The sequence below is a fragment of the Anoplopoma fimbria genome, chromosome 23, assembly GCF_027596085.1.
Source record: "Anoplopoma fimbria isolate UVic2021 breed Golden Eagle Sablefish chromosome 23, Afim_UVic_2022, whole genome shotgun sequence".
Taxonomy (NCBI): domain Eukaryota; kingdom Metazoa; phylum Chordata; class Actinopteri; order Perciformes; family Anoplopomatidae; genus Anoplopoma; species Anoplopoma fimbria.
Genome location: NC_072471.1, coordinates 6,876,697 through 6,900,114, shown reverse-complemented (window position 1 = coordinate 6,900,114; position 23,418 = coordinate 6,876,697). Strand labels below are relative to the sequence as shown.

At 39.0% G+C, this 23,418-nt stretch overlaps 3 protein-coding genes across 3 annotated transcripts; 1 reads left to right on the top strand and 2 right to left on the bottom strand.

Moving 5' to 3' along the window:
- Positions 1-363: 363 nt before the first annotated feature.
- si:ch211-244b2.4 (uncharacterized protein LOC541512 homolog) lies at positions 364-5,156 on the bottom strand. The gene is made up of 10 exons (XM_054624814.1): positions 5,080-5,156; positions 3,848-3,945; positions 3,435-3,633; positions 2,454-2,598; positions 2,223-2,355; positions 2,023-2,143; positions 1,837-1,915; positions 1,652-1,754; positions 1,441-1,561; positions 364-1,137 (listed from the first exon to the last, which is right to left on the bottom strand). The coding sequence occupies exons 1-10, from the start codon at positions 5,093-5,095 to the stop codon at positions 1,076-1,078; spliced, it is 1,077 nt and encodes a 358-aa protein (XP_054480789.1). The 5' UTR covers positions 5,096-5,156; the 3' UTR covers positions 364-1,075.
- Positions 5,157-6,468: 1,312 nt separating this feature from the next.
- Positions 6,469-8,826, top strand: si:dkeyp-38g8.5 (uncharacterized protein LOC568385 homolog). Its single transcript, XM_054624907.1, has 4 exons — positions 6,469-6,609; positions 7,013-7,106; positions 7,306-7,393; positions 7,486-8,826. The coding sequence occupies exons 1-4, from the start codon at positions 6,537-6,539 to the stop codon at positions 8,203-8,205; spliced, it is 975 nt and encodes a 324-aa protein (XP_054480882.1). The 5' UTR covers positions 6,469-6,536; the 3' UTR covers positions 8,206-8,826.
- Positions 8,827-9,283: 457 nt separating this feature from the next.
- On the bottom strand, positions 9,284-22,217 carry epyc (epiphycan). The gene is made up of 9 exons (XM_054625067.1): positions 22,032-22,217; positions 16,589-16,757; positions 15,777-16,241; positions 15,285-15,491; positions 14,464-14,580; positions 14,107-14,265; positions 13,812-14,014; positions 12,539-12,634; positions 9,284-9,454 (listed from the first exon to the last, which is right to left on the bottom strand). Exons 1-9 carry the CDS (start codon positions 22,215-22,217, stop codon positions 9,284-9,286), a joined length of 1,773 nt encoding a protein of 590 aa, XP_054481042.1.
- Between the last annotated feature and the right edge of the window lie 1,201 nt (positions 22,218-23,418).

The window sequence follows — 23,418 nt, the reverse complement described above, 5'->3', positions numbered from 1 at the left end:
ATATATATATATATATATATATATATATATATATATATATATATATATATATCAGTGTGGTTTGTGAGGTTTGCTTGTGAATATTTATAACAATCTTAGTGTAAGCCAACATACTCATAGTCAACGAGTTATAGAATGATTCATTAAGCCTAATAAGGAAGTTTTTATCTTTTTTGTGATTATATGTTTTAGTCTATGTTTATACATATTCATAGATGACTACTTTGTTAACAGAATAACAGGGCTGTGGAAATTTTACTGATGATTATATATATATATATTATTCAAATGAAGGGCAAAACAAATGGAGATTAGTATTAATATCAGGTTTTATTGCCTCAAAAACACACACTCACACAAATATTTATGTATATGAATGCATTTTATTATTTGCATTAATTTCACCTTTGCGTTACACGCTAGCCTATGATATCATCTGTATCACATTGGTACTAGTTCAAAGGAAAATACATGCATTTTAGCAGAATAACCTTCAAATCCAAGAATGAAATACTAATCTTGAGCAAAAAAATGAAACATTTAACCCAGATTTTTATTGCCTGATGTAAGCACCCTTTTCTAAAACACCTCAAAGACAATTTGCAGAAGAAGAATAATGTTGTTAAAATGTGTCCTTAAATAAGCTTTAAATTTGGGTCTAAATGAATTCTCTTACATCGAAAGAGGCAGTGTAAAGATTGTCTGGCAGGGTTAACGTAACATGACATATCTGAGTGTTTGTCCCCATAGCATCCCCTTCATCTGGCAGTGTGCAAGTTGTTCTGAGGCAGCATTAAGGTGTAGGCTGGTCAACTTTAGAGCCTTTTGACACAGTCCCCTTTGGCAACCATGTTTTAAAAAAACAAAACGCCTTGAGTGTAATTTAATCTCATCCTGACTTCTGATGTAAACAAAATATTGCATTTTCCATAAAGAGACAAATATAGGAGCAACAATAAAGAAGTGTGTTCCAAACACCCAAAACATATGCATGGCAGATTGATTGTATGAACATGTTATTGCACGATTGTTTGTAGACTTTCTTCTTGAAGTCTTCGCCATCCCATTTCAGTACTCAGACCAGCACACGCTGGATCCTGCGTGAATGCTTGGTCTTGAGGTTGGTCTGGGTCATCGCTGCAGGGAAAAAAACAAAAAAAAACAAATCAATCAATACATTATCTTTGTCCTGTTGCAGGATTACTATTCTTGGAAGTTACAAAGTAGCTGAAAGAGTTGTATTTTCTTTGCAATATTTTATTTTAAAGGTCCATGAATTCATCATAATTTGCAGTTCTTTCACCCTGGAATTAACAAACGGTCCCTGTTATCCCGTAAAATTGGTAATAAATAGCTTATTTCCAGATAATATAGAAGAATTTGCTAGGAAACAAATCGCTACCTTTTCCACTCATCACAGTATTTAAAACACAAGTCAACCTTTAAAGTCCAGCTTGTAGGAGCGTCCCTTCACTTTGAAGGTCATGCTGTTGTGGGGGTTTTGCTGGTACTTCCTCTCAATCTCCTCGCTGGTGAGAGAGCATTCAGTTGAGGTGCCGCCCTGTTGAAACCATTAGAGTCGCCATTGTTTATCTGTGCATTTGTTTTTAGAAGACAACGTGTCTCAGCTTAACGGCGCCGGATAACCCACCCGGTGTTTGAAGTCGTGCCACCCTCCACTGTCGCCCTCAAACTGCCATCGCGGTTTGGTGTCCAGAGAAAGAGTCTGGAGAGCTGAGGCTGCTTGAGTAACTCTGCAAGCGACAACGTCCAAATTCTGGATTCATTTGGGAAACTTATTGACTTTCTCATTCACCAAACAAACTCCAAACTCACCCTGCTCCCGCTGGCTGCTGGCGGTACATCGGTCGACGGGTGACTTTCCTCTTTCTCTTTGCCGTCACCTGTCGCATTCCTAACAAACGACAAAAGGAAAATGAAGGTTGTATTTGAGAGGAAACTAACAATTTACTACATGTGAAATATATGTTAAGTATTGTGTGAAGGTTTTGCGAGTATCACCTCTGAATTTAATCTCACAGGTATCAGCGCCGACGGTGAAAGTATAAGAGCTTGCTGGGTTACCCTGGAACTTCTCCTCAATGTCAGAGCTCTTCACAGGACTGGGGTTGCCCTTCGCATCCTGTACAGAAAATAATAAAATATATTTATTCACAAACTGTGTCACAAAAATAAAGCTCAACTTGTTTAATTCCATCTACCTTGTCTCCATACTCGATCCACTTACGACCCAAAGTGCAGTACCAGATCCACACAGTCTTCCCGTCATCCAGACGCCTCACTCTCAGGCTCTTTCCAAACACTCTCATCCTGTTAAAATCTATACTCAGTGCACTACAAAGAGAGAAAAAGTGTGGGAGATAAATCATCAAGCTGTTTCTGCGCGTCTGTTCCGAGGAAATGTTCAAGCACTGCGTTTTTTTAGTTTTTACCCGTATTGTGTGTTGTAGATTTTGATGCTCTTGGTGTGGGGCAGTGAGTACTGGGCCTCGAGGATGTGATCATTACTAACGTCCATCCAGTCATTTCCATCATTAAGCTGCCACTGGTAGCATCGGCCATCAGTAAGCTTTGGGTCTGGTTAAAAAAAAAAAAGGCAAAGTGTTGACTTTTAATTTACGTCAAGCAAGTTTAGACACCGAAACAACACAAACAGTGATTCTTCATTTATTTCTAAAGGGCATTTAAGCTGCAATAATCAACATATCTGTATATTAATAATGGATCACATGACTATGTGCAAAAGCTGCACGGTGGTGTAGTGGTTAGCACTGTCGCCTCACAGCAAGAGGGGCCCGGGTTCATTTCCCGGGCTGGACAACCTTCTGTGTGGAGTTTGCATGTTCTCCCCGTGTCAGCGTGGGTTCTCTCCGGGTTCTCCGGCTTCCTCCCACAGTCCAGAGACATGCAGGTTAGGTTAATTGATGACTCTGAAATTGCCCGTAGGTGTGGATGTGAGCGTGAATGGTTGTCTGTCTATATATGTCAGCCCTGTGATAGGCTGGCGACCTGTCCAGGGTGAACCCTGCCTTCCACCCATTGACAGCTGGGATCGGCTCCAGCACCCCCGCGACCCTTAACTGGATAAGCGGTTATGGAAGATGGATGGATGGATGACTATGTGTAATGTGAAAAGTGATGGTCGTAGTGACACCAAAAAATACACAAATTTGTCTCTAAAGGAAAAATTCGAAAATAAAATAAAAACATTGACAAAAAGGTGAATAACTTAAGAAAGAGCAACAGAGTTAGGATCCCTATATCAGCACTAGTAGACATGCAATTGTCATGTGCAGAGTAGAAATAAGAAGCAATAGGTTAAGTTAATGAAGTTAAGGAGTTTAAAGTGGAAAAGTTTAGTAATCAAGATGTGGATCAGAAAGGAATACCATCCACTCATCCGTTCCCCTCACCAGTAGACGTGGATCGGTCTGAACCCCTGTCGCTCGCCCCAGAGGACTCTCTTCCAGCTCTTGGGTGGTTCAGCTTACACTTGGACCCGTAGCGACAGCTTCCTGTCAGGGCATACTTGCAGAGGTGCAAGTAAGGGCACCTCCCATCATCCTTGCAGCCCCGGCCATTGTAATACTTGCAGGGCTCTTTCCCATAAAGCTGAATATGAAAGTATAAAAGAGTGCGTCCATCATCAATAAGGAATGTATGGTTATGTTGTGTATAGTTTAGTTATGGCAGTTAACATCTCATCAGCAGTTGAAAATGTGTACAGACGGGGTTTAAGTGGGTTTACTGATCCATTCTCACGGCTTTATGTTTGTGATTATAAAATAGATTCTGACTCCAACATCTCCTCTGTCCAGAAACCAACCTGACAATCAGTTTCTACGTCTGCGTCTGCGTTTCCATCACTGTCCGACTCATCACTGACGTAAGATCTAGCATCAGAAAGGTTTTCCTCGTCAGACTCTGGAAAACAAAACCAGAGATATCAAATGTTTACATGTGTGGTAAGCACGTATTTATATTTCCTGACAGGGCGGACAGTACTGGCCATTCAGTTCATCCCTGCATACAATCTAAATATTAAATATACGTATATGGCAAAAAAGCATAGGCAGATACTTTGTCCAGCTTTTGGTGTTGGGCTGTTTTTTATTGTTTGCTCCAATTTAGGTAATTCTCAATGCTGCAACTTAAAATGATATTTTAGAAAGAAAAGGGCCTCTGCTGTTTCAACATTGAAATGCCCTTGTGTGCAAAGCGAGGTCCATTAAAGGAATAGGTTTCCCTGTTTGCATTGGAAGAACATTTGAAGACTCAGCACAGAGCTGCTGTTCTATTTCTAATGCAACAAAGAAATAGTAAATATGAAAAAATATTTTAGTAACTACTTTCAGCTGTTATGTCATTTCTATATCTATGCTGCTGTAATCCTATAAATGTCCCCGCTGAGGGACTAATAAAGGATTATCTTATTTTATTTTATTTTATGTTGCAATAATTTGTTCAGTGAAAAATAGTTACCCCAAAAATATGATATTCTTGATGGTACATTTTGAGACACTGTTTGAAAGACAGTGTTAGTAGTACCTATTGGAATAAATAACGTATTAGGTTTGTCTGCTGTATCATTAAATTATATCTGTTTGCTTTACGGCCATGATCTACACTTTGGAATATAATTGATAAATACAAGTTATGATAATAAGCATACCTTTACATAAACGCAGTCTTAACGATAAAGCATGACTATACTACACAGGATGGCGCTGACACTTAAAGAGAGCTACACGACAATAAACGAAACTGAAACTATTTCAAGCTTTACGTCTATGATCGCAACTATGATAAATCTGATTATCCGACTCGGAGCTCATATTAATCCAATCGCTTTTCCCCTAATGTGCCACATATAAGTAATCCCATTAAGTCTGGGGTTTGATCTACTTTAAGTATAATATCTCATATAAACAAACAATACATATACAAGCATACAGTGAGGACATACAGTTCTTTTTAGGGGACAAAAAATGGGGTTTAAAACTCACTGCAGGTAATCACTAGAACACAAAGTAGAGAGATGGTTTAAAATGTACTTACGATAGGCAGTCGCCATTCTGTGGCTACATTATAATACTTTCGTTTTCGTTATCCCAGTTATATATACAGCCTCTGACACACCCAGGCCTTGTTTGCCAGGAAGGTTGGTACTGCTTGAATCAATGATGGCAAGACTGCTGCCTGCTGACAGCTAGATATAAATAAAAAAAGTAGAAAAGAGAGTAATATCAAGAAGGCACCAGTGATAACAGATATAAGATGTATATCCAAGCTCCAAAATCCAGGATCCAGTCATTTTCTTTTTTAGGCCAACCAATAAACATAAAAAATATATGGCTTTTTGTATCAGTACAAAACAGGCTTTTAGCAAATAATCCACCTGTAACATATCAAAGAAATACAATGAACACAAGTAAATCAGAATCTGATTCCTTGACCAAGTATGTGTGCCATAAACAGTATACAGGATGATAAACCACATGTTGTAAAATGATAAATAAATTAACCTTGAATCCTTGTAAAGATAAAACAGAGATAAATAAAGGTGTTTGGTTTTGTAGGTTAAAATAAATAAAGATATGCATGTATTCAAATAGACAACAACATACAAAGTCTATGTAAAGTCCAATGTGTTACTGTAAACTGTGAGCAATTGAGTGCAAAACGTTGTGGGATATTGTAAAAGTAATGTAATAACAAAGTTCGCTTTATATACAGTACCAGTCAAAAGTTTGGACACACCTTCTCATTCAATGATTTTTCTTTATTTTTCTTTTTCTTTTTCTTTTTTTCTATATTGTAGATTAATATTGAAGACATCCAAACTATGAAGGAACACATATGGAATTATGTGGTAAACAAACAAATGCTCAACAAACCAGAATATGTTTTATATTTTAGATTCTTCAAAGTAGTTGAATGAGAAGGTGTGTCCAAACCTTTGACTGTATATATATATATATATATATATATATATATATATATATATATATATATATATATATATATATATATATAACTTAAATAAAGTATGAATAGAGCAACATACTTTATGTTATAATCTACAGTACCAGTCAAAAGACACACCTTCTCATTAAATGGTTTTTCTTTATTTTTATTTTTATTTTTTTCTACATTGTAGATTAATATAGAAGACATCCAAACTATGAAGGAACACATATAGAATTATGTGGTAAACAAACAAATGCTCAACAAATATGATGTTTTATATTTTAGATTCTTCAAAGTAGTTGAATGAGAAGGTGTACATACTGTGGAATACTGTTTTTGCAGTGCGCTAAACCTCCGCAGCACTAGGTGGCGATAGTGAGCTGATTGTTCCATTGGCGCCTCACAGTTTACACGTCACGAGGAAGGAAGTACTCAGTTTAAATCAAGCGAAGAAGAAGATAGGGACCCTCCGAAGGAAGAACGAGTAGTCTGTTTCTTACGAAGGGCACTTAGGCCAAAACGAAGAACGGAAAAAATAAGAAGACATGGACATCAACGACCACGCATACACGAGCACCACTTATGATAAACACAGCCACGTGGAGTTCACATATAAAAGTAAGTACAGGCTGCAGGAAATGACATGGAAGTTCCCAATAAGCATGCATTTCATCCCACAGTAAAGGGAGATTATAGCTGACCTCCATTGGTTGTTTTTGTTGTGTAATAGTGTCTAAATGAGCAAACCAAACTAACAGTAATTGTTGATTTATATCAGACACCTACTATAAAGTACACCTAAAAAGGATGAGCAGGTCATCATTTTTTTAAGTCATATTATGCAGAAATGCACTAGTGACAGTATAATAATAAGTGTTTAACAAGTTATTTTCTTTATGTGCTGATGTTTCATTCCAGTTGAGAATTGTGGACTATTATCTACATTTTTCAGCAGCCCATTCACTCATTTCTAACTCATTTCTTTTTTCTCTCTCTCTCTCTCTCTCTCTCTCTCTCTTAGTGAGTGTCAGTGAAGTGGAAGACTTTGTGAAGCTGAGGGTTTCAAATAATTACCTCTTCTCTGGAAGGAGAAACACCTCCATGTGGGCGTGGAGGTATGACAACGATACGTTACTGTGTGCAAATTGAAAAAAGGTCTAAATATGTAGATGCATAGATCTACTCTATGTCGATGACTGATGATGAATAGATCGTCATCAAAGTAGACTTTCTTTGAATTGATAGTCGATATATATCAACTGTTTATTTCAGCTTAGATGTTTTTGTGTGCTATTAAGATGGTTATTATTTCAGAGCCATCCTGAAACATATGGGCTTGCAACACAAGATGACCCACAGTCAAGCATCCAAAAAGTGGGAGAACTTGAAGAAGAGATACAAGGTACAGTTTAAAAAAAAAACCCAAACATAAACAAAACCACTTAGATTTATGAAGTATTTGTACAATTCATCGCCCTCTCTCTTCTTCCTCAGGGGCTAAAGAACCCGTCAGATGGAATGAAAGTGTTCCCCGACGCGTGGCCGTATTTCAATCTGATGGACGACGCCATGGAGGGTCGGCTGGAAGGAAACGCCACCATCCTCAAGGCTTTCCCCACCAACCGCGATTTCCCACCCATCTCCAAACCCAAGAGGAGGAAGGTTTCCATGGAGATAAACTCCCCTACGGCTTCGTTAGCAGGCGGACCAGAGATCGAGGTTTCCCTCAACGGAGATGAAGATGAGGAGGCGGTGCGGGAGGGAAGCCAGGAGATAGATCACGCCATGCAAGAGTTGGCGCACGGCAGGGACATGCTGGACGGCGAAAGGCAGGTGATGGAGAGGGAGAAACGGGTGATGGGGAGGGAGAAACAGGTGGTGGAAAGGGAGAAGCAGGTGGTGGAAAGGGAGCGGCAGGTGCTGCAGAGGGAGAGAGCGGCGCTGGACAGGGAGGTCGCCGCTCTGGACCGAGACAGAGCCTCGCTGGAGAGAGAAAAGGTGGTGGTGGAGAGGGAGAGGGCGCTGGTGGAGAGGGGCAGAGATGCAGTGAGCAGGGACCGGCTGGCTCTGGAGAGAGAGAGAGCCAGGCTGGACGGACTTTCTGCAAACAAAGAGAGGACTGAGGAGGTCACAGAGGACGGCGGCAAAGCGAAAGACTCGGGAAAGAAGGAGGAGTTCCTCAACTTGTTTGAAAAACTTATAGAACATTTTTGAAAAAACTGATTTTTGAGCAGTTTTCCCACCTTGGCTGCATCAGTTTAACATGCACATACGTCACCCACAAGGCGTCAATGAAAACTTTGAGCCACTCCTAGTTTGGAGAGGTCTTCACAACAACTTTATTCACTTGTGGTTATTCCATACAGAGCACACAATAGCAAGCCATTAGCATTATTCTTAACCCCATCCACAATCAAAATCAACAACCCCCCCGTCCCAAATCAAACAATAGTCTTTATTTGGCGAACTCTAGACATTAGAGTCTTTGGTATTGGCTATTGTGCACGGTGAAAACATCACTTTTTGAAATGTTGTTTACCAAATATTGCAGTTCATGTAAAAAATGTTTTTCAGAATATATATTTTTATATTACAGTACAGACTTTACAACAAATGATTGTGTTTAAATGCGTCTTTTATTGCATTAGATAATCAATTTACCTTCCATTAAGCTCCAGCTTCAATAAGTTTATGCTAGTATACATTTCCAAACGTGTTAAGATTTGTCAATAATATTAATATTATTATTTTTACAAAAACAAACATTTAAACAATATTACAGGTTGTATTTTATTTCTTTTGCCAGTCATGAACAGACACTTAACAGACACATACATGCCATTTGAGGATTTATAATAAACTGATTTCTCCGAATGCCACCTTTTTGTTTTCTCTTAATCAAGTTGCGGAACAGTTTGGCTTTTGAAAAAGTTCTTGTGTGTGTGTGTGTGTGTGTGTGTGTGTGTGTGTGTGTGTGTGTGTGTGTGTGTGTGTGTGTGTGTGTGTGTGTGTGTGTGTGTGTGTTTGTATGTGTGTGCATGCATTTTGATAGATGGATGAGTTAGAGTGACTCTTAACTTGTGTGTTTGCAGATGTTTATGTAAAATACATTTCCACACAGACTTTTACTGATCCATAAGTCAGCAGCATGCATGGCAGTTTGTAACTTTAATTAATTGAGGAGTGATAAATGGTATTGCATGTCTACGTGTGTCAATATGTACAAAGATGTGTGCATGTGGTTGTGTTCGTTGGAGTCAGTGTGCAAGAGTGTAGGTTTGCATCTGCGTGGTTAAATGACATCCCCGATGGGTATGCGGGGCAGGCAGACGTAGGCCTGCGGGGTCCTGCTGAGGTTGATGGGGTTGCCGTCCAGACGGATGTCCTCCAGTGCGTTCCTGATGTAGTTGAAATCTTTCAGGTTGCAGAACGTGTCCTCGTGCATCATTTGAATATTGTTACGCTGCAAAAATAGATAGAGGAGGATACATAATGAGTTATCATCTCCATGCAGACCAGACCTGCTAATGGAGAAACAGGATCATAATAGATTAGAATGGAGCCTGTAGGGAGCATCCGCAAATTGTGGCAATAAATCAGATTTCTTTTTTTAGGTAGTCACATAGTTATCATGTCTTTGCCCTCCATTTTGGAACTGGTTCACTCAGTGAGGTCACATACAGTGGGTACGGAAAGTATTCAGACCCCTTTAAATTTTTCACTCTTTGTTTCATTGCAGCCATTTGCTAAAATCGAAAAAGTTCATTTTTTTTCGCATTAATGTACACTCAGCAACCCATCTTGACAGAAAAAAACTGAAATGTAGAAATGTTTGCAAATTTATTAAAAAAGAAAAACTGAAATATCACATGGTCATAAGTATTCAGACCCTTTGCTGTGACACTCATATTTAACTCACATGCTGTCCATTTCTTCTGATCCTCCTTGAGATGGTTCTACTCCTTCATTGGAGTCCAGCTGTGTTTAATTAAACTGATTGGACTTGATTAGGAAAGGCACACACCTGTCTATATAAGACCTTACAGCTCACAGTGCATGTCAGAACAAATGAGAATCATGAGGTCGAAGGAACTGCCCAAGGAGCTCAGAGACAGAATTGTGGCAAGGCACAGATCTGGCCAAGGTTACAAAAGAATTTCTGCAGCACTCAAGGTTCCTAAGAGCACAGTGGCCTCCATAATCCTTAAATGGAAGAAGTATGGGATGACCAGAACTCTTCCTAGACCTGGCCGTCCAGCCAAACTGAGCAATCGTGGGAGAAGAGCCTTGGTGAGAGAGGTAAAGAAGAACCCAAAGATCACTGTGGCTGAGCTCCAGAGATGCAGTAGGGAGATGGGAGAAAGTTCCACAAAGTCAACTATCACTGCAGCCCTCCACCAGTCGGGGCTTTATGGCAATACGGAAGCCTCTCCTCAGTGCAAGACATATGAAAGCCCGCATAGAGTTTGCCAAAAAACACATGGAGGACTCCCAAACTATGAGAAATAAGATTCTCTGGTCTGATGAGACCAAGATTGAACTTTTGGCGTTAATTCTAAGCGGTATGTGTGGAGAAAACCAGGCACTGCTCATCACCTGCCCAATACAATCCCAACAGTGAAACATGGTGGTGGCAGCATCATGCTATGGGGGTGTTTTTCAGCTGCAGGGACAGGACGACTGGTTGCAATTGAAGGAAAGATGAATGCGGCCAAGTACAGAGATATCCTGGAAGAAAACCTCCAGAGTGCTCAGGACCTCAGACTGGGCCGAAGGTTCACCTTCCAACAAGACAATGACCCGAAGCACACAGCTAAAATAACAAAGGAGTGGCTTGGAACAAGTCTGTGACCATTCTTGACTGGCCCAGCCAGAGCCCTGACCTAAACCCAATTGAGCATCTCTGGAGAGACCTGAAAATGGCTGTCCACCAACGTTCACCATCCAACCTGACAGAACTGGAGAGGATCTGCAAGGAAGAATGGCAGAGGATCCCCAAATCCAGGTGTGAGAAACTTGTTGCATCATTCCCAAGAAGACTCATGGCTGTACTAGCTCAAAAGGGTGCTTCTACTCAATACTGAGCAAAGGGTCTGAATACTTATGACCATGTGATATTTCAGTTTTTCTTTTTTAATAAATTTGCAAAAATTTCTACATTTCTGTTTTTTTCTGTCAAGATGGGTTGCTGAGTGTACATTAATGCGAAAAAAAAATTAACTTTTTGATTTTAGCAAATGGCTGCAATGAAACAAAGGGTGAAAAATTTAAAGGGGTCTGAATACTTTCCGTACCCACTGTATATATATATATATATATATATATATATATATATATACATATATGTATATATATATGTATATATATATATATATACATATATGTATATATATATATATATATATATATATATATATATATATACATATATGTATATACATATATATATATATATATATGTATATATATATATATATATATATATGTATATATATATATGTATATAGTATATATGTATATATATATATGTATATACATATATGTATATATATATATGTATATACATATATGTATATATATATATGTATATACATATATGTATATATATATATATGTATATACATATATGTATATATATATATATATATATATACATATATATATATATATATATATGTATATATATATGTATATATACATATATGTATATATATATATATATATATATATATATATATATATATATATATACATATATGTATATATACATATATGTGTATATATATATGTATATATATATATATATATATATATATACATATACGTATATATATATACATATATGTATGTATATATATATATATATATATATATATACATATATATATATATATGAACGGCACCTGTGATTTATAATTCCAGACTCAATAATTATATTTACATATAAATTTACAACTATAAAGATACTTTCACTGCATTTACGTGCATAAAATATTGACCTTATTTTGAAAAAGACAATATTCTTACTAAGCAGTTTAAATAGCTAATGAAATGAATATTACATGAATATTCCTGTTAACAGGCAGTGGTACATACTGCCCCAAACAGAACATGCGTACATCCCTCAGTTAAGCCCCTTAATCAACTTTAATTTCCCTCCTTTTCCAGCTGCATTCATGTTGCTCTAGTGGTGTGCCCATGTGGCCGTTCTGCAAGTTTGGCAAAACTCTGTTTTTCAAGTTAATCATTTTACAGCTATGCATGTGAACAGACTCCGACACATACAGAATGGACTATACAAGCTAGAGGCCGCCCGTTGCAAACTTTGGTGAGAACACCAATTGAGAAGTCATTCCGAATGCTGTTTATGTGTCAAAAGAATGCTACTAAAACCAGACTAATATCGGCATTTCCACATGTCTCAATTGGACCCATATTACATTTGTAATATTGTCACATTTGGAGTAATAGTGGAATAATACTGTGCATGTAAACACGGTCAACTGGCGGTGGGGAATGATAAAACATGAGGCCAAAGCAGATGTACCTGTAGGTGTAGAGACCGCACGCTGTCTGGTAGAGGCACGGGGATGTAATCAATGTGGTTGTCTGTTAGATACAGGTACTGCAGGCTCGTCATATCCTGGAAACAAGGAGAAAAGATATAAGTCGTTATTGGCTCAGGCTTTTAGAAACTTCCCAACAAATCTTAAGGTAGTATTGACTTCACACCATTGTTTTTTCGAAGCTTTTTCTGCATGCCCTAAACTACTTCAGTAGCAAGCGTTTATCGTCCTCCCTGCAAAGTCAATCCTTACATTCAGCTGAGACAGCTCCAACACAGATACTCTCAATATCATATCTCCAACCACTTGTGCAAATGAACCGTTTTGATGATCATGTCCTCTATTTGTCCATTTCAGCATTTCAATTTTGTCGTGGACAGAATTCTGATATCACAAGCAGTCTGAAATTATAAAAAGGTAAAAAAGAAGAGTGCAATGCAGTAAAAAGATCCCGACCAAAACTATACTTCTCAGGTTAAAGCAAGTATTGATATCTAAGATGTAATAAGATTGTGGTACATCGGCCCATGCTAGTTTTATGATGCCACCAGCAGCTTTATAGCTCACTCTGTTCGGTCAATAAAATATTTCACCACTCTTTGGCGGCCAAGGTTTTTAATGATAGAGGCTGAAATTTGGGGTGGAGGTCAAGTGGATGAAAGTTTGAAGGTGTGTGTTTGTGTTTATGTCAAATAGTATAAAGGGGGTGTGTCAGTGAGAGTGGCATGTAACAAAATGGGGCATAACTTCCAAATGGTTTCACGTGTCATTGCCAAATTCATGAACTGTTTGTTGTAGACAATTGTTGGGGGCATAGTTGATCCCAGCAGAGTTCCTTTTTCATTTTCAAGTAGTCATGTGATTCAAAGGTAAGTAATTGTCATTATGCAACACAGGATTGCACAAGGATATGCAGTTTTAGCCCATCTCAAGGAAAAACATGACAAAACAAAATTAAAATGGTGGATGTGTGTGTGTGTGTGTGTGTGTGTGTGTGTGTGTGTGTGTGTGTGAATGCATGTACATGGTCACAGCTGATGCGAGTAAGAGCTTGTTTGCATAACTATGACCAACATTTTTACATTATTATATTTATATATAAATATGTTTTGTGAACAATTCAAGCACTGCAAGACAGTGCAAAGGTATCCGCGTTAAAATATACGAACAAGCTAGTATTGAGCAATATATCGTCCTTTATTGAGTGGGCGTGACAGAAGTGAGTGACAGAAATTATAAGTAAGGTGTACTTACTTTGAACGCCTCTCTGTGAATACCCTTGCTGCCAATGTGGTTATGGCTGGCATCAATCAGGCTCATGGTCTCTGGGAGAGCAGGCAGCTGTGAGATATGGTTTTCTCGAATCACCAGCTCCTCCAGCTCAGGCAGACCCAAAAATGCTGTGTCTTCGATGGACTTTATCTCGTTGGCGGTCAGGTCAATCTTCTTCAGCTTGTCTGGAAGGAGGCGAACAAACCACACCAAAACATCAACTTCATATCCAGTCCTGAATATATCTAATATTTCTATATTTTTAATGCAGACATACTCATGAAGGCGAAGTCGGACTTGTTGATCTTGGTGATTCTGTTGTAGCGGGCGTAGAAGTGAGTGGTGTCTTTGGGAAGAGGTGGAACACTATCCAGCTTCAAGTCATCGCAGTAGACCGAACCACCGAGGCACGTGCACAGCAGGCAAGTGGGCATACCTGGACAATGTGGATTAGAAGGACGTAAAGAGGGGAGGAAGGGAATAAATTAGCAGGAGGTAGTATGTATTTCACAGGAAGGTTGGTAGTTAATCAGACATTAGTAATCCAAATGGCAGAGTCAATCAAATCAGGAACCAAACTGACATTTCTATCCCACATTGACTGAATTCAATGCCTGTGTTGTTACATACTGACCTTTCCTGTCAATCACAGGCTCTTCAGGCTCGTCAGGTTCACCAGAGCTCACTGAGCCTTCTACACCGCCAGTACCCTCCTGAGGGGTTTCTGGTGTAGCTGGAATCAGCTCCTCCTCTTGTTAGAGACAAGATTAGGTGTTAAATAAACAGGTTAGATCAGCATGGGCCGGTTCTGACAAAAACAGCAAGCCACTGTTTGCCGCAGTGATAAGTAACACAAAGTATATTAGCAGTGTTAACCAAGTGTTTATAGCATTTAACTGATGAATGGAAGTTAAATGGAAGTGTTTTTTTGAGGTTAATGGCATGACGTGATATGCTCAGTCGTCACAAATTTGCTTGTTAGCAAATATCTGCTGTGGGGGAAATGCTTTTCGGGCTGGGGGGGGGGGATTTCTTTTGTTGCTGTAATGCAAGTGTCAACTTGAATGCATTGAAGGCTGACTACTAAACTATTAGTTTCTTCCTTCTTGTGCATGATACTAACAAACTGGGACCAACACTTTAAACCAATGCTCCATAGCACTACTAGTGGTCAAAAACTCCAGAAGATACTTTTAAAGCAGCTGGTCTACAACCAAGTAATCAGTGATTTTGATGAAGGTGAACAAATAAAAAAAAAAAAAAAAGTTTGCAAAGCTAATTCAAAGTCAGAGGAAGTGGAAAAAACTGATTAACAGGTAGAAGTTGATAAAAAGATGAATTGGGTGCCTGGCCCAGCATCGGACCTGGAACCTTGTTTTTGTTTTATGTTTTATGTTTTGGTGTATGAGATTTTAACTTCAGTTTTTTACCCACAAGTCTAGATTAGATACTGACCTTTATCAGTGTCAGGGGTCAGAGCTACCTCAGGTTCCTCTGTGTCTCCAGAGCCAGAGACACCAGAAGTCCCAGAGGATCCAGAGAACTCTAAGTCTCTAGAGGCTCCGAGATCCCCAGAGGCCCCTGAGGTTCCTGAAGCACCTGAGAACTCCCCTGAAGCGCCTGACGCCTCGCTAGGGATAGTCTCGGGAATGAGCTCCTCCTCTTGTTAGAGCCAAGGGTCGGGGTTAGGAGACACGAGATTAGGAAGGGTGGAGGGTGAGATGGACAATCAATCAACCCGTTCACACACAGGAGTTAGGAGAATGATTGATTATGAGTAAGACAAAAACAATGGCACAGAGTACAACAAATAAGCAAGATTATGAGAAAAATCAACATTTAACTACATTTAAGTTAAATGGAATTTGAGACAATTACCACAAACCCAACAATCAACACAGAGTAAGACACATAAAGAAATACAGCAGAGTTGTCATCTGTACTAACCTCCAGATAACAACGTTATCCCTGAGTCACCAGACTCACCAGAGTCCCCAGAATCCCCAGAGCTTTCGGAGGCCCCTGAGATTAAGAGATCTCCAGAGGACCCAGAACCATACTGGTCCCCAGACCCTCCAGAGCCCAGGGGGAATTCAATGGAAATCCCAGAGCCAGAAATATCCCCGGATCCTGAGAGATCCCCAGATATCAGGAGATCCCCAGATATCAGGAGATCCCCAGATATCAGGAGATCCCCAGATACCAAGAATTCCCCAGATCCCCCTGAGCTGTGGAGCTCCTCAGAGTCTCCGGAGATCAGGATTATATCACCAGAACCCCCAGAGCCTCCGGATCCTCCCGACCCAGAAGCCCCAGAAGCCCCAGAAGCTCCTGAGGCCCCAGACCCTACGGAGCCCCCAAAATCCCCAGGCACATGAAGGATGTCAATGGGCGTCAGACGCAGCTCCACCTCTTGTTAGAGACAAGATTAGGTATTAATAAACAGACAGATGAAATGGATCAATAATCACCTCACAATGATGATCAGGTTAAGTAGACAAATGGTGACAAATGGACAAAGTCATTGAAAAGTACACATTTAACCATTAACAGCTAGTTAAATGGAAGACATGCACATGGAAAAGATGATTGTTGAAGATGCAGACGACAAGTTTAGGAAGTAGATTAGTCTATCTTTGTCTTGGAGTTTTTTGCATGTTGAGACACTGCTTTCCATCGGCAGCAGGAGGATCAAGGCCCTCATTTAAACCCAGTGACCTTAAACGACTCAAAGTTAACGGGTGTGTGCTTTTTCAGACCTTTCTGTGTGTCCGGGCCCATGAGGACCCCAGATCCCCCTGAACCCTGATGGGTGAGCTGGGGTGTTAGGGGCATCTCTTCCTCCTCTTCCTCCCCCTCATCTACTTCCTCCGAGGCCTTGGGTACAGGGTAGTCATAGTCAGGTGGAGCCAGTGTTCCAATCTCTATCTGAGGGAAAGACAGCAGCAATGAGTCAAAAATGTATAAAGATAATTTAACTTCAGATCGAGCATCAATGTTTTTCTAAGTCGTATATAAACTGAAACTCCTGCATCCATTTCTTTATTTTTTATAATACTTTTCATTTTTTTTATAAGTAAGCTAATTTCGTCCTGATATTATTGTATTCAGGGAAAATACAGGCCAAGACATTTTGCTCGATTCCAAAAATAAAATAGTTAACCTGCACATTTCAGTGTTTGGTAAAGATGCCACCTTAGCAAATGAATAAACTGAAAGCTGGAGGCTAATGCAGTAATGGTGATAATGGAGATCAGCTGTACAATGAAGCATAATTCTGAGCAGATGACACAGCCTGGCCATTCAAATGTCCACTGTTTTCAAGAGAATTGTAAGAAAAAAGGTGCTCCCTTATTAAATTTGAACTCATCTACTCTATATGCATGCGCACATTAATACTGTAAAATAGTAATAAATGCAATTATGACATCTCAATGAAAATGGGCATCTTTTTGTGTAGTTAGACTTCTGCAACACATAATCCAGGAAGGACCATATTTTATTAGACAGTCAGGGCGTTTAATGTATTTTGTTGGATGTAAATGTGGAAAATCAAAATCTTTTGTATCTGTCAATTTGTCAAAATCTATAACCAACCATCATTTAAACAGTATCATTAATTGTGTGAGGACACTCACAACATTTAAAACCTCTGCTCTATTCATACCATAGCATCAAAAATGTCTCTTGATATCCTATTTGCTATTTAGTCCTTAATCAGCAAAAGTATTGATCCTATCCATTATACAACTTTCATCTATTATAGCTACATTTATTAAGCATTTTTATTTTACAGGCCAATACCTTTTAGGTACTAATTTAAAAAAGAATTGTAGTTGGAGTACAAATGGATTCAGAAAATGGAGGACGGATTGATGGATACAAGGCATGCAAGTCAGTTCTTCCTAACTAACAACAGGAGAAGTCTGCAGATCTGAGACGATATGATCTGAGGTAACACAGTTCAATTTCTATATCACTGTACCAAAGACCAAAACAAAGAACCATGATGGAACCACTAGATGGAAGCAAAGTGTACTGATTTAAGTCTCCAATCACCAGTCACATGCACCTTCCTGGACAGACTGTAGTAGACATTTTATAACAGTGATTAACCTAATTTCACTTCCCATCAACCATTAGCACTATCTGAATATACATTTGTAAATGAAATGTGTTTTCAATATCAACAGATATACAAAATAACATTGACAGATATCATGTCATCTAATTTGCCACAAGGCAAAAACACTTTCTTTTCTAACTTTATACGGATTCAGTGTGAAGTTATAGTTTTTATCTACTTGAACTGATCAGTAATGGAGGGATGTTTACAAATCCCTTTTTTTGGTGAAATCAGGAAATGGTTGTTTTTTTTAAATCAAACTACAACTTCAGACATGACAATTTTTTAAATTCTTCATTGAAAAGTTCTTGAATCATATCATGTAAAAAAGCAATATATATTTTACCTTTAACTGGTTGTAATCAGTTTAGGGTAAACTTAAGTACTAGACAAACTGCAGAGGTTGCAAAACTGTGTCAAAATATAAAATTACTTTATAAACCAAGGCTAAGCAGCATTTACGTTGTATGTGGGGAAACGAATGAAAAGACAGCTCTGCCAAACCGACCAATATTTAAGAATTACAGTCCTTTGTGGTTTCCTCATTAAAAGCTTCATGGTATATCTATCCGTCGTTATAATTGCAGTCACAGTCACTGCAGTTGCACTTTGAAGTTTGATCAAACCTGCAGTTCTGTCGTTCTCCAGGCGAGGGCAATGAGCCCCCACACACCGCCGCAGGTAATACCTGACACTCTCTCACGCCCAACCAGGCTGACTCAACCCTCAGAAAAGGGAATGGTCCTTGTGGAACCAAGACACACATGGTAGCTGCAAAAATCCATATTTTAGTCTTTTCAGCTACTTGTGACCACAGTAAGCCTAGAGCTATCAAAAATCATGCATCATTACAATAAATCAAGTCAAATAACGTGCAGCCATTAAGTGATCGGTAACAATAAATATGAGTTTGCGTGAAAGTCATGCTGAGACTTTAAATGCAGCGATGAAAAGATGCCCAGTCAAATTTTAAAGCTTGGCAGAGACACAGTTTGGGATACAACAAGGTAGGCCTTTGAAAAGTGTTGTGCAGAGTTTGCTCGCTGCAGCTCTCCCCTTCATTTCCCCCCTTTTCCCCAAAGCAAACATATCCACCCGAGGGGGAAAGAAGAGGCGAAAAGGCTGGCAACTAAAAATACTGAAAAGTGACCCTCTCTGGAAGCAGCATGGGAATACAGAATGCAAAGGGCATAAATGTGAGCATCAAGCTGATGCCAAATGTTATGTTGCAGTCGTAGTGTGTAGTGTATCAATGAGTAGGTGCATTCAGCACTAAATGTAAAGTTTAAGCCTTCTTTTTTTCCTCACACTGGTTCACCAGCTGCTTCCTTTACAACAAACAAAAGGACAGAATGATCACTGTGAAGATACTGCACAGCATGGACAATATCAAGTTAATTCTTATGAAGTCCTGAGTCCACTGGAAAGCCACGTGTTACATTTTTAGTCACATTTATGAAGCTCTCCTGTCCAGAGTGAATGCCAACAATAACTCTGCATTTTGTATCCTAAAGGAAAAGTTCAACATTTTGAGAAATATGCTGAATTGCTTTCTTGCAAAGTTCCATGAGGAGATTGATGACACTCAAGTCTGTTCAGTAAATATGATTGTTGGTAGCAGTTTTTAATTTCTAATTTTCTTAATTGAACCTTTATGTATCCAGGATAGTCCAACTGAAATTTGAAATCTCTTTTCCATAGGAGTCCTGGCCAAGACGGCAGCATAAAAGTTTCCCACATAAAAAAATGATTAAACAATTGAACAGTGAGTACGGCTAGCTGCTTCCCCCCTGATTCCAGTCTTTGCTAACCAAAACCAACTGTAGCTTTTTATTAATTCACAGAAGTGAGAGTGGAATTCATCTTCTCATATAACTCCTGGCAGGGCCAAAGCAGGGTCAACATTCCCTTTATGTTCAAGTAAGTTTATCATTATAAACAGATAAGATGATGATATTAATGACTGGATAAGGGCTAAACATGTACATTGTATTTATTTAGTTGTTTTCCAAGTGGAGCAAATGTAGAACTACAGGTGTCCAATTTCAGTCCGACAGTAATACAACCCACTACAACCAGCAGCACCAACAGAATTCATCTTAATAACTGAGGTAATAAAGTCTGGTCCAAGAGGACCGACTGAATGTCTTGGTGAAACGATAAGAAGTCGCCTCATTAAATCTAAACCTCGGCGATTAAAGCGTTTAGAATGCAGCAGACTGAAGATGATTTGCTTGGATATCTTCCGTAGATGAGCCTTTACTGCTCTCAAAAGAGACAAGCCCGGGGGAGGAAGAAGAGAAATACAAACAGAGAGCTGGATGTGGAAAGTAAAGAGTCAGCATTCCAGAGACACGGAGGTCACCATCGCTTCATTTCTCCCCTGACATCTGATGTGTGCATGTGAATAAAATCCATTCAACTCTTCTTGAGCAACCAGTCTATCTGAGGAGCTGCACTCTCAACTTTAAACTGTGCAAAACAAAACAACATGACAGATCCTTGCAATATGCTTTTTCTCAACCAGCTAAGATCAAGAGTGAAAACTTAGTGTTTATTCAGAGTGAATGACTAGATGGGGAAGTTTTCTCCTCTTCCTGCTCCCCCAGACTCCCACACATTTTACACAATGTGCTGTGTCATATCCAGGCTTGTTAAACAGAGAGCCATTATCAAAACCATTCCCCTGCAACAGATTACAACTTTCACACATTGAACACTGCCATGTGAAACACTCAGCTGTAAAACTTTGCACAACAGAATCATCTTAAATATAGGCAGAAGGATGTTGTACCTTTTTGCAATGGTGGATGCAAATTATTCACCTATATATATATATATATATATATATTTTTTTTTTTTTCTTTTTTCTGCAACATCTTGTCATATCTGCTAAATGCATTGGATTGTTGGATTGGTTTAAGATACGAGCAGTGGTGTGAGTGCAATCCACATCAGGTCTACATTAAATCACTGGCTCTGAAGAAGCCTGTTGAAATTCTGCCATCTTGACATACCTTGGCCTTATTTTCGTGCAACAAAGAGGTATAAACGGGACCATGGAGTTTGGCTAAAGCTTGCCATCCCAGCATGCCCTGTAGTCTTGCCACATCACACTCAACTCAAGCTGATTTAAAGGGAACTTCTGGACTCCATCATACAGCTCGTAAACCCCCTCTGCCACGGTACTGTATTTTTGAGAAAATGAGTAAGTCGCAGAGGGCAGATAATGCTCTTTACCTGTGACTGATAGAAATATATACTGTGGGAGCACCTCGGTAGCCGAGTGGTTACAGAGAACCGCAACATCCCAGGTTCCATTTGGGCCTCAGGACCTTTGTTGAATCTCATACCCCTCTCTATCTCTCTCCCATTTCTACACTGTCGTCTGTCAAATGAAAAGGCAAGAAAATAATCTTTAAAAAAGAGAATTTTATATAGTGATATAATGAAATCATGCAAAGACAAAACAACTAAATAAATCAAAAATGTTTGGTTCATCCTTACTCCGCTTTTCCAGGAATATATATATATATGCATCATAAATCTATCATTTAGGCATAAATATTGTTTGATTCCACATATGAAAAAAACTCCAGATGCAGAAGAAGTAAGCCTGTGGAGGCTCTATTGCATGTCAGCTAAATGGTTACTGGCCAAGGAATAAATGTTAAATATTTTGGCAACATTAATGCAAAAAGCTGGAGAACAGAATGTTTATTATCTCACTGGACAAACTGCTGGTATCAGCAGGAGGCCTGTGTGCTTCATGAACCTGGTGACCTCGGGCCAAAACCAGCCCATTCGCCAATATTACACCGTCATGGCTGCGATTTGTATAATTGGAAGAAAATAGTAACTTCTGGGAAAGACATTATGCAGTGTAAGATATGCATAAGCAAAGCTATGATCCAACTCATTTCCTTGAACTGCCAATTAAAAGTGACCAAACATAAGAAAGATGATAATAATAATAATAATAATAATAATAATAATAATAATAATAATAATAATAGAATATATTTATATATTTATATAATAATAAACATTTTCTCTCGACCGAGATAGTTTCTTACCTGAGGATCATCAATCGTCAGCCCGTCTTCATATTCATAGATATCCTGGTTCTCCAAATTTAAATTGTCTAGATCCACATCATAGTTGGAACTGTCGTATGTATCCAAGTCCACCTGTCGGGAAAATCTGGGGCCGGCCACCACCGCTTTAAGGACGACGAGTCCCAACACGAGCCGCACAAGCATCCTCATACTGTCGTCCACCTTGACAGGGACAGAGAGAAGTGAAGTCAAAGGGGGAACGTCCATTCAAAGATTTAGGTTTCTAGATGCAGTACAGGACATAATTTGTCCCATGTAACATGTAAAGTTCTAAGGTGAAAGAGGAATGATCATGCAGAAATTGACCTTCTTCAATATACTGTACCACTACAGTACCAATACTAAGTACAAAAGCACAGCTGTTAGAATTGAAGCTTTGAATTTAATCATAATCGGCCTATATGGTTATACACAGACATGGCTTGACATTGTGTCACATCAGTAAGGTCAGTGGTTTCATTACAGAGGTGCGGACAGCTGGAAGAATCGAAATATGGGGGCCTCTTGCCTCTCTGTAGCCAGAGGCTCACTGTTCCAGGGAGCAGCCATCTTGGCTCAAATCAGAGCTCGCCTGTGGTGTGTCAAAGGTCAGACGTCACAGTTGATCTGATAAGGAACCATGGGAATGTTTTCATCAATTGCCGGTGCTAAACACTTATAACTACTATGTACTTCTATGAAATCTAATTTCAATTTGTAGGAATTTTTGGTTTAAATGTGTTAAACCCTTTAACAATTAGCCTCAAACAGACTGCCTGGATTTATTCTGTTGTTTTGTCTCTAAACGTATCAGAAAAATGTGCAGTGAGTTGGGTTCTTGCCTTTTTCATGATTATTTCAGCAATTTCTGGCAGTTATTTAACCTTACTGTATGTTGTGAGTGTGTAATACCAGTTTACAGGTGAAGGGATTTGGGGTTGCTTCTTTTCCATTAAAACATTGTTAAGGCCAGATTTGAATTTCTGTATTTTTTTGATACAATTATTTTTCCCAATCGCACAAAAAAGGCTTTAAAGGCAGAAACGTGCAACAAACACGAATAGAGTGCACATACAAGAGGGACTTTTCTACTTGAATATCAAATTAGTATGTTTGATTTTCACTGCATAATTGCATATCTAACATCCACTGCCGTGACCCAGATAGCTGCTGTTCATAATGTTGGTTAAGTTCATAAATGTGAATCCCTAGTGGGAAGTGCTAATAAGATTAGCTTTTGTTAATTACCGCTTAATAAAATGGCACTGCAGACATTAGGTGTAGGAATAAATCATCTGTCAGTGGAGGAATTTTATAGCACGCTTATAACAGGTGTAGCCAAACATGTCAGCAGGCCTGAGATAGA